Source organism: Leuciscus leuciscus (assembly GCF_965113295.1).
Source record: "Leuciscus leuciscus genome assembly, chromosome: 16".
NCBI classification, from domain to species: domain Eukaryota; kingdom Metazoa; phylum Chordata; class Actinopteri; order Cypriniformes; family Leuciscidae; genus Leuciscus; species Leuciscus leuciscus.
Window position 1 is genome coordinate 25,612,804 of NC_138740.1, and position 12,354 is coordinate 25,625,157.

Sequence of the window (12,354 nt, forward strand, 5' to 3'; positions counted from 1 at the left end):
ATGGACTAAATAGGAAAACTGACAATAATATTATATAATCATAATGATTTGCAGCAATTAAATATACTATTATTATTAGACATATTAACATTGACATTAACATTTTACAAATGTTTTACTTCCTGCTAAAAGTAAAGACATTTCTCTACACTATCCCCATTAGCACAGAACTGCAAGCCATTTTTGGTGAAGAACAACTCCTAATGTAAAACTTTAACATTTCATTTGGCTTGCAATATAGAATACTTGTTAAATGCTAATTATGCTGTGAAATTAGATGCATAAGACAAAGGTAACATGTTTGGTGGTGTACTTCCAATGTCACTGTTCACTACTGTGGAAGAAACGTGGGGCTATTTTGGAGATGACTCCCTCTAATCTACAAATCTACAACAGTCCTGAGGTGCCCAGCCCAAGCTATTTCTCCACATGCAATGAGGGGAACGCAATTTCAAGATTTGAAGCACTTTTCAGTTGGTGAGAGATAGCGTTTTTTTTTGCGGCGAAGGACGATGACAGTCATTGCAAAGCTGGGGTTGGTGGTCTCACAATAAACCAGAGAGGTATGTTTGCAGCATTTTCTTTTCACTCCAAGCTGTCACTGATGAACTGAACCACAGCACGGGTCAGAGACTAGATAAAGACCTCTGAACCAGGAAACAATCAGGAGGCGTGTGGAGCATTATAAGGAGCTGTACTGCTGCAATGATAAAATGGATGAAAACACATTAATACAAAGAGGAACCCTATGCGTCAGCGTCAACATGCGTAGAGGATGTGATACAATGAGCACAAATCAATGTGTCATTAAAGACAACTACAACAATCTTCACAGTTAGACACTTTATTTGATAAATTCAAAAGCAAAAAAACAATAGTTAACATTGAAAATTGGGGCTATGATTGTCAGTGCAGTTATACTCAGAAGTAAAAATGTAATTTATTCTTATTTATTATTAAATAAGCTCAAAATTATACAAGTTTGTATTTTTATAATACATTTCAATCGTTATACATTTCAGTTATTTAATTACATGTATTTGCTTGTTTAAACACAATAAGGGATTCACAATATAGAACAAATTTCATAATATATTATCAGCAGTTTTATATTATATATATATATATAATTTTTTTAATATATTTGTTGTGATCTGTTTCTAATGATTTTAATAATAATACAAATATACAAAAGCAGGAAAGTAAAAACTTTTTTGACAGTTGCAGAAATATTTACATCAAATTTAGAGAAACGCAGGACCTTATTTGTGAAAAACCATTTCTGTGTTAAATTGTTCATAAAACATTCGCATATAAACTGTCGTATTCAGTTCAATGCAGCAATTTATGTAAGAATGGATTTCTAGACAATTTACACAGAATGCTTGTGTTTCATGAATGAGGCTAATAGCGCTTTTGTATAAACAACCCTGTCCTGTGTCACACTTTTGACACTGGTGTAGCCACAGGCCATGGACCTTCTGGAAGAAAGCCATTGGACTCTGTGGATTCCGGTGTCTGACCGAACACTTCCACTGGGCTGGAAAAATGTACATGATTGACTCTTTCGGTCTTGCCATTTAACCCACACTGGCCGATACTGGGAGCCTGAAAACCTCCAGCCAGTTGGCTGTCCCAGCTGAAGTTCTGGCCGCTCTTCTTGAGAGCAGCCAGATTTTTGATGTCTAGAGTAGCAAAGGTTGTGAACTGGACTTGATTCCTTTTACTTGTGGGAGAATGTAGAGGTTCGTTACGAATGGGCCTTGCCAGCAGGGTGGCTGACCTGACAGCCACTGGAGCTTTATGAGCCATCGGATCCCGCTTTAGAGGAAGTGTGTTGGTCCTTCGTCCCAGAGTTGCAGTTCTCTCCTCACCTGCAATGGCTGGGATCTCCCTCGACTGGTTCATCTCCAGGCCTTTGCTATTCTGCATCTGAATGGCTCTTTGCATCTCCACAGCAGCCTGCATGTCCTGCTTGGAGGTAGTTGCAATCGGCTTTGCTCTGCTTTGCTCTGCAACAGTACCCAGGCGTACCCAGTGATGTCTGTGCTGGGATTGACCCTGGCACTGAAGCGGAGACTTCTTGCTGCGTGATCTCGCACTGTTAGTGGCACAGTGAAGCAAGACACTGATAACGGCCAAGCAAACTAGTCCTACTAGCGTGTAGATGCAGACTTCTATGTCTGTAAACACGCTAAACATCTGTATCAGATCGGTCTCCACTAGTGGTGGTTCTTGCTTGGGTTCCTCCGGTGGTAGCGGGAAGTTGGGGTTCTCAAGAAGGTTTCCATATCCATTCTTTAATGGACTTCTGGGGCTTATGGTGACTAGCGCTCTGTCTGCGACGGGCTTGGTAATGAGATTTTTATCCATAGTGTTTATTGACTTAATCGTGGATACGCCACCTCCTATTGCTTCTTGAAGATTGGATTTGGTCGCCGTTTTGATCGCACTTGTGGAGCTCTCTTGGATCATGGTGTGTTGAAGCATGTTCAGAGCGGATGTAAGGACCAATTTGGAGTAATCATCATTGGCCTGGTCGCTCTCTTTTTTGCCAGTCCCTGCAAGCTGTTCATCCGGCGGGAATTTCACCTTCACCATGCCTCCGCCCACAGCTAGTTTGCTCTTGCGTTTGGATTTCTGGCAGGCCTCACAGATAGCAAGCTCTGCTCTGACCAGTAAGCCCTGTCCCTCGGCTTCAGCGACCACAACAAAGACAGACCCCGGTGTCTTCCGCACAGATGCTACCCTTGTGTCCATTGAAGAAATAGTGAGAGAATAACCACTGGGATCGTACAGATCAAGAGGAGTCTGGGAACCATCACTGAACTTCAGCCAGCAGCCAACCACCGCCTCCTGTTGTATAAAGTTAAAAAATATTACTTAAACGTTACATAAAATTGGAACAGGCTAATCAAAGTTGAAACCATCAAAGCTGGTAAACTTGGAAATAATTCCCAGTTAGCATGACAGCTTGCACAGTATCTCAGAGACACAACCATGTTCATTTCAAATTAAGTAGCCCATTGGCAGGATGTAGTATATGGCCTAAAAAACTCCATGCATGGAGGTCCATTTATCCAAATGGATCAATATTTATGTGCTTGTGTTCAAAACTCAATTTGCTTAGCCACCAGTGCACAGTGTAGAGTATTTACAGCAACGAGCTGTGGCACAATAGCCCAGAGCTGTTGGCTTATAGCAGGGGTCCTCAAATAGCAGCCCGTGGTCCAGTTCCAGACCATGGCTTGGTTCCAACTGGAGCAACTGTTTTATATTATATAGGTTGTTAATGGTAATGATCTATCGGCGCTACATCCTCTAATAATTTTATAAAATGAGAAAATAAGAATGCAGCAAATACAATTCTTTTATCTGTCATACATATATGACTTTTGATCATATACAGATCATTTTTTCCATCAACATTTAGCCTTATTTATTTATTTTAAGACAAATAAAACTTTGAAATTAATTGTTAACTTGGTTTTCTGCTCATGATGAGAACGTTTTGATTATGTACATTGTTTGTTTGTTTTTAGTAGATACTTCATTTAAGCATAAAAACAGGACAACTCTGAACCCCCATACGGTATATTTTCTGTCACATGGCCTTCTGCCTTACATATGTATCTAAATGTAAAAATAATAATAGCCTGATAAAACAGCTGATCTTATCTTTTAATATTCAGACTGGACCTCTTGGAACTTTAATTGAAATTCTCTGGCTTATACAGTATAAGCAAATGCCACAGAACTGTCCTATATTCTCGGGTGAAATACATTATGCATTGCCTGAGGAGCACTGCTGGCAAAGCCCATCACAAGACAAATGAGGCCTCTCGCTGAGTACTAATAGTTTGATATTGATTGGACCATGTTATGCCAATCAGACATGGCACTGGGACTAGCAGTCATATAAAGGAATTTAGAGCATTGCTGAACCCAGTGTTCTCTTGTTCCTTATACCTAACAATGTGTCTACAACGGACGCGACCGCTGTCGCAACAGCTAGAAGCCGTCACTAGAAGCGACAAATTGACCGTTGCAAATTAATTTGTCCTTCATAGTAGAAGTATGTCAGAAATAAAGTGGGGCATCATGTTACCGTCTGGAATTTGTTGTGTTTTTGTAGCGTCGCTCGCGTCTGGTGTAGACACGGTGTTAATGGTCAGTGCTTACTGTAGATAGTGAATAACAAGTACCTGAGACTAAAGATACTAAAACAACTTAATGGGTTATGTATTTCTTTAGTAGCAAATTTGTATTTCAATTTAATGTTAATATTTGGACTGTACTATATGCCAGTGATAAGCTTCTTTTCAGTGAAATGGAAATAAACAATATATTGACATATTATTCTATTACATTTTTACCTGTCAACTCTTATATATATATATATGCAATTATTTTCATTTTGATTGATCAGCATATAGTTCCATTAATAAGATTGACAGCCAATGTCGCTACATGAATTACCTGCTTGGGGTAGTGTATGATCTCCGGTGTAGTTGTCTTGGCAACGATGGCCCTGTTGCTTCCTGGGCTGAGCTGGAGGTTCAGGGAAAGGCCAGAGACCAGCTGCACACCCAGCTCTGTTATACTGACTTTATCATCCAGAACCCGGATTATCCTCTCAGCCAGAACCGAATCGGACAATGGAGACATCACCTGGACAACAGAAACCAAACCTAGCATGACATCGTATGACATTTATTTGTTTTACAATAAAAAAAACAAGCAATTAATCTACAAGCTGTCTGTATTGTCACTGATAATAAACACACACTAAACTTTATTGTGTTAATGAATAATGAGCATGGTGTAACACTGACAGCAGCGGGCGGCTCTGTCATTATCAGCATTACCTGCACAGTGGTGACTCCCACAGCCTTGCCTGTCAGAACACTTCCTGCCTGCAGGCGTGCAACACTCGTATCCTCAACTCTCAGAAAGTAGCGCACCAGCCGCGTCACATCCACCTGCCAATCAGAGCCGAGGAAGTATGTGGGAGATGGACTGCTTGGATCTGGCGAGTCTGCGGTGAAGACCGTATGCACTCGAATCAAACTGTGCTGATACTGCAGCATGCAGCCTCGGCCCTTCCTCTCATCCTCTTCCTCTGTGTCCCAGCTCACCCTGAGAAACATGCAGAGAAAAGATGAACAACTCTTTTCCTCACTCTCCAGCTCTCAATATATTTTTTCCTGCTATCTGCTATTTGACTAGGCTCAGCAATCGCTCATCTCTACATTATAATGAAAGTCTCTGCAATGTCATAAAAAACTGCCAGGATATCTCTGTGGAAAACATTCTCTATAGTAATCAGAAAAAGTGCTAGTAAAAAAAAATAAAAAAATAAAAATAAAATGAGAAAATAAAAATCCCACCGCAACTCAAGAATTCTAAATTCAAGAACTATTCACAATATAAATTACGCATTAAAAAACTATTAACAACACCAAAAACAAAAGACAATAAAATAAATCTTAATAATATATATATATATATATTTTTACATTTGTCAAATTTAAGGAAATAACCCATATTTATTTATTTATTTATTGATAATTATTTATAATCAATTTATAAAAATCTCTCATCTCTACCTTACAATGAAGGTATAATGAAAACTGCCAGGAAATCTCTGCGGAAAACATTCTCTATTCTAATAAGAACACTTCGGAGCTGCTTTAAAGTGGAAAAAGTCCATATGAGGCGAAACCTCCAATATTAATATTAATATCAAATAAACGTTCTGAGCTACGCGTTCACACCGCAATTAAAGAACTCAAAATTCAAGAACTAGTCACAATATAAATTACACATTAAAAAACACAATAAACAAAATAAATGTTAATTTATTAAACCCTTTTTTTAAGAAAATACATTTACCTATCTATCGATCTATCGATCTATCTATCTATCTATCTATCTATCTATCTATCTATCTATCTATCTATCTATCTATCTATCTATCTATCTATAAAAGCAGGGTTTTAAGCTTTAAATATCTGAGATAATTCAAAATAGGAATTGCACTCAAATATTTATAATCATACTATTATGGGGAAATAAAAGTAAACTACTTCCTGAATTCCTGACTGTTGAAATACAAATAAATAATATTTATTAACAAATCAACTACTTTTTATATTTATTTCACTTATTAAATTCTCTGATACAGATTTAAATATGTTACTTACTAATATTTGTCACAATTTAAATGCATTTAGATGTACATATACACTCACCTAAAGGATTATTAGGAACACCATACTAATACTGTGTTTGACCCCCTTTCGCCTTCAGAACTGCCTTAATTCTACGTGGCATTGATTCAACAAGGTGCTGAAATCATTCTTTAGAAATGTTGGCCCATATTGATAGGATAGCATCTTGCAGTTGATGGAGATTTGTGGGATGCACATCCAGGACACGAAGCTCCCGTTCCACCACATCCCAAAGATGCTATATTGGGTTGAGATCTGGTGACTGTGGGGGCCATTTTAGTACAGTGAACTCATTGTCATGTTCAAGAAACCAATTTGAAATGATTCGAGCTTTGTGACATGGTGCATTATCCTGCTGGAAGTAGCCATCAGAGGATGGGTATGGTGGTCATAAAGGGATGGACATGGTCAGAAACAATGCTCAGGTAGGCCGTGGCATTTAAACAATGCCCAATTGGCACTAAGGGGCCTAAAGTGTGCCAAGAAAACTTCCCCCACACCATTACACCACCACCACCAGCCTGCACAGTGGTAACAAGGCATGATGGATCCATGTTCTCATTCTGTTTACGCCAAATTCTGACTCTACCATCTGAATGTCTCAACAGAAATCGAGACTCATCAGACCAGGCAACATTTTTCCAGTCTTCAACTGTCCAATTTTGGTGAGCTTGTGCAAATTGTAGCCTCTTTTTCCTATTTGTAGTGGAGATGAGTGGTACCCGGTGGGGTCTTCTGCTGTTGTAGCCCATCCGCCTCAAGGTTGTGCGTGTTGTGGCTTCACAAATGCTTTGCTGCATACCTCGGTTGTAACGAGTGGTTATTTCAGTCAAAGTTGCTCTTCTATCAGCTTGAATCAGTCGGCCCATTCTCCTCTGACCTCTAGCATCAACAAGGCATTTTCGCCCACAGGACTGCCGCATACTGGATGTTTTTCCCTTTTCACACCATTCTTTGTAAACCCTAGAAATGGTTGTGCGTGAAAATCCCAGTAACTGAGTAGGTGGTGAAATACTCAGACCGGCCCGTCTGGCACCAACAACCATGCCACGCTCAAAATTGCTTAAATCACCTTTCTTTCCCATTCTGACATTCAGTTTGGAGTTCAGGAGATTTTCTTGACCAGGACCACACCCCTAAATGTGCAACTGCCATGTGATTGGTTGATTAGATAATTGCATTAATGAGAAATTTAACAGGTGTTCCTAATAATCCTTTAGGTGAGTGTATGTATGTTATTGTACATTTGATCAACTGCTAAATGGTTCTAAAATAGTTAAATGTTGACAAAAAATACTAACTATGTAAACCTTATGAAGTTTGTTGGGACATTGTGTCAGATTGGAATTATACTCGTCACTTGCCTCTTGTTCCCTGTGACAGGAACTCTCCAGCCTTTGATTTGGCTGAGCTCTGGATCGGATATCTCCATCTGCAGGGGGAGTCGAGGCATCCACACGCTCACCTCCAGCTGTGTGCTCAGGTAACTGTAGGTGAAGTTCACCATCGTCCGAACTCTCCCACGCGTCTCCTTGCCGTTGACATACACAGCATCACACTTCTCAGACACCTGTGTGTGGAAATATCATTTTAAAGGTCCCATATTTTACACTTTTCTGGAGTTTTATTTTAGGTTTTGATGTCCTTAAGAATATATATTTGCGGTATAAGTACCAAAAACCATCTTAATATATTTTTACAGCTCCTTTCTCAGGAGCTCTGGTAAGAACAGGTCGATTTTGGCTTGCCTAATTAATATTCATGAGCCTCTCTTCTGATTGGCCTGTTGTTTTCTGAGTGACGCACGACCAGGCCAACCACAGGTAACTAGGGTCATGTATGCTGTAGCCTGTTGTGGCTTGGTGATGCTCACTCACTAATGATGGACATTGCAAAGTAAAAATGTTATCTGGCCTTGCACGTTTGAACCGGACTCAAGACTCCGAATCGGCGACGACAGGAGACAACCAACCACCTCCTCAAACGTGTGTACAAAAGGATGTTTCAGAATGGAATTTAAGTTTTTTTTTTTTTTACTTTCACCGTTATTGTAAGAGTATCGTCACCTTCCTAAAATAATTGCCCATGTCATTTTTTTCAGGTTTCTCAGAAAACACAAAAAAGCTGCAAAATAACTTCAGAGGTTGAGTAGATTTTCTTTCTTCTCGATGCAGCTGCCAACTTGAAAAGCTTGTAAAATTGCCTAAGTCTCATTGTCTTTTGACTTAGGCTAAATAAAACGGCCTAAGTCTCACTCTTGACATAGGCCATTATACTACAGCGGTAGAATTGCATGATCTGTTCAACTGAGGATGTGGGCGATTTTACCAGAGGTGGCAAGCATCATGAGGAGATGACTTGTGCAAAAAAAAATCCTTTTTGTCAAAAAATGACTTAGGCAATTATTTTAGGAAGGTGACAGTATTATAATTACCATTACATCAATGCTGCACGCAGATTTAACGTTAACACTAATTTAAACTGTCTGTAAACAAACTCAGACTTTTGAAATAACATTAAGTTACACTAAACGTCCGTTTCTGTTAGCAAAACAAAAGACACAGAGACTGAGTAAACTCAATCTCACCGTCTTTAACTCAATAAAAACAACAGGGCCGGTGTCTGTAACTTCGAATATCTGTTGGAAACAAAACAAAATACGTTGTTCATTTTCCTATCAAAGCTTGTGGCAACCTTAGACTGTACAAAACACGCCAGCATCAACTTAGCAACAAGTTAGTGTTGCATATCCGTTTACAAACTTTCAGATTATGCTGGCTCCATAATGTAACATAAAATGTGTAAGAAGTGTATTTACGGGTTGCGAATTTGAGGTTGAAATGAACAATATGGGGACTACAGCATCTTTGATGAGTAACGTTAGCTACTTTGAAAAACCGGCATTGAACTGTGCCTGATTGACAAAGCAGTCACTTGAGAAATGTGGAGAACAGACGGTTAAGGTCGAACTAAATTGCAGTGGTATTTCCGAATAAATAAACATAAGCCACTGGTCTCTTATATTACTGTTGTTCGGAAGCCTGTGCAATGATGGTGGGAAGCGCTCGGGGTGGTGACTGAAGGCGGTTACTGAGTAGTTCTGACGTCACATTTTTACGGAAGTCACAAGGCTTGTGAAAAGGCACAGCTACTTTATGCACGCTGTGTGCATTTGTCTGTGGATTGACTGTTTTGTAACTTATGGTACTTACATAGCCCCTAGACCTCTGTTATCATGAAAAAAGCCAGGAAATTTCAGTTTTGACAATATAGGACCTTTAAGTTCATTCGTGTTTAGTGTAGTTTGACAGGTTTCAAAAAACAAATTCAATAGCTCCATCATGACCAAATGTAAATTTTTGGGTGAACTATCCTTAGAGCTCCTTGTCATTACAAGGTGTTGTGATGAATGTACATCACCACATTCAACTAGACTCAACGGTTGCTTGGTTTATCTGGATGCCATTACTGATTTTTGACCAGCTTTCCTTTGCTATGAGTGCTTCGTGATGCCTCCTATAAAATCTGCAAGAGCATGCTGCACAGCTTCTGTTGTCCGCGCTTCCAGCATTCACAGTTAAACTAGGAATTCGTCTTCAATAAATCAATCAATAAATGGGTTTACGTTCACAGCTCTCTTTGTGTTTCTCCACTAGCTGACAATAGCTTCCTATATCACGACATAAATTTTTGCAAGTCAATGTTCCCCTCCAAACATCTACAGTCAGAAAAAAAATCACTTTATTGTTTCCCTGAAGCCTCATGACACCTAAATCTTTGTATTAGAATGTTGTATTGTAGAACTTGGAGTCTTATATTACTGGATAAATTATTGTGGTGAGGCATATAACGCCTGCTAAAGGAATAAATGTAAATAAATATAAAAAGATAAAGATGCTTTATGGTAATGCAGACATGAGCGTCAGTGTGGTATAAGGTAATGGGCCCTGTGTACATTGTTCTGTCTCATTAGGAAAATCTATGGGCACTGTTGCATCACTGTTTCATTCATCCCCAGTACTTCGAAGACTAATTTATAAACCACAGGGCACGTGGTCTGAACTCTGTGCCATACAAATCTTTTCAAGACAACAAAAAAGAGACTCCTGCACATCCCCTTTGTGTTCAAGGCAAATTCATTTATTCATGGGGTGGGTGCAGTTAAGGTGTGCATGTGTAATAAGGACACATGACAGTGCATGGGTTTGTGTGCAGTCATTCCTTGTCTGTCTTTTACCAATGAATAAGTCAGTGAGTCCCTCCATTTATGTTTTAAGGCTTAACCCTGAAAAGACAAGCTCAGGGGGGCACTGGAGATTCGTTTTTACATCTTCAGAAACTCACTGTGAAAGCGCCAGTGTTTTAGGTGGAAAAACTCCAGAGAATGATCCAGCAATAGTAAAAAAGAGCTCAAACTCTTCATTATAAGCATGCAAAAAAGAAGGCTGTTATCGAGGGCACAGATGAGAATAAAAAATAAAAAAAAGTTCAAGAAGGGCTAAGGCTACGACTAAGGCTCAGGCTCTCATCTGGCGAGGTTTGTTCTCACAGGTTCGATGCTACATTCAAATAATCAAATTATGTAACTATGCATATTTAAAATAGAAAAATGATTAGGCTTACCAACTTCCAAAAGACAGGGAAAATATTTGTCAAAGATGTCCCTATAGATGTCAAAGGTCCACTCAAACTCAATCAAACAAAGTCAAAGAGAATACATTAAATATGGGATCCCTTGCAAAAAGGACAAACAGAGAGAATGTAACAGAGAATGAAACCATGAAAAAAGATATTTAGTTAATTTTCCTATTCAGCCTGTGTCATGCTGATAATTCTGTATATTGTTGGGCCTATGCAGATTATGGTAATATTAAAGTGCCCCTATTATGCTATTTTAAAGTTTCCTAATGTTGTTTTGGAGTCTCCTCAAACAGGTTTACATGCATCAAAGGTCAAAAAACTGTTTAATCTCCTCATAATATACATTTGCACATCACCACATTTTCAATGATTCTCAAACGACTCGTCAGATGAATCAATCTCTCTAAATCCCGCCTTTCTGTGAGCTACTCTGCTCTGATTGGCCAGACAGCTCAGTCTGTTGTGATTTGTTTACGGCGTTTTTCAACCCGAAACTCCATTGCAAGGACAACTCAAGCAGGATGTTTCTCAGTGATACACTACTCAGTTTGAGGTACATTATGAGATGTTGCAACTGTAATTCCTCACCATCAGCATTAACAAGTGCATGTCCATCAACAAACCGATTATTTTACTTGTACTCATTTATTTACAGAGTATTTTTATAATTTATTGCAGTGAACACGTGGAAACTGCATCAATAACAGTGCATGTACAGTATGCATTACATTAGCCGAGCTCTAGCGTGAATGACTGATGTAACATAAATGTTGGTAAAACACATCTGGCTCCATGCTTAATCTTTCCTCAAAGTAGTGAGAATGACAGACAATCTGCATTAATAGACACAGTTATAGGTAATAGTGGCCAACAAACTGATTAGCAGAAGTATTTAAGTAAGACAGTGATAACGTGAGTTAGCCAGTTAGCAGGAGACCAACACAATATAAAACTCAAAACTAAGTATTTTGAACACCATCTTTCAAGAGCAAGCAGTTTGCAAATCCTGTATTGAACTCCGAGATTTGAGAAGCAGTCGTCAGTGAAATAAAGGGAATACAGCAAAAGTTTAGGATTATACTGCAGTATAATCTCCAGTATCTCCAAGTTTTCCCTGGTGTCTGCGCGCGCAATAAGTGGGCGGGCAATATGCTAATGTTTCATCTTGACGTCACAACGAAATGGCTTATGACTCGTTTGAAAAACAATTCATTTCATTGACTCAGAGTCGACTCTTTCTTTTGAAAGACAATAACTTTATACACGGTGCACTTTTAGATTTAAAACTTTGCAGGATGTTTTCATTCACTTAGAGCTATGTTACACACTACATGAAAGGTCATTTTTAAAAATCCATAATAGGGGCCCTTTAATACATTTCTTTGAATGTACGGAGATTTTTGATTACTTTTGTATGATCAACAATTTCGGTATTGTGTCCAATACAAGATCTTGGTCCTGAGGCAAAACCACTTAAGAA

At 38.9% G+C, this 12,354-nt stretch overlaps 1 protein-coding gene across 1 annotated transcript in view; it reads right to left on the minus strand.

Annotated features, from left to right (window-relative positions):
• Positions 1-1,201: 1,201 nt before the first annotated feature.
• Positions 1,202-12,354, minus strand: part of LOC309478310 (transmembrane protein 132D) — a 28,717-nt gene continuing 17,564 nt past the window's right edge. The window contains exons 6-9 of the mRNA XM_082141903.1: positions 7,598-7,803; positions 4,869-5,139; positions 4,480-4,671; positions 1,202-2,856 (exon numbers count right to left, since the gene is read on the minus strand). Of these exons, the coding sequence (XP_081998029.1) occupies positions 1,441-2,856; positions 4,480-4,671; positions 4,869-5,139; positions 7,598-7,803 (2,085 nt within the window). The 3' untranslated portion in view covers positions 1,202-1,440. The remainder of the gene's footprint in view (positions 2,857-4,479; positions 4,672-4,868; positions 5,140-7,597; positions 7,804-12,354) is intronic.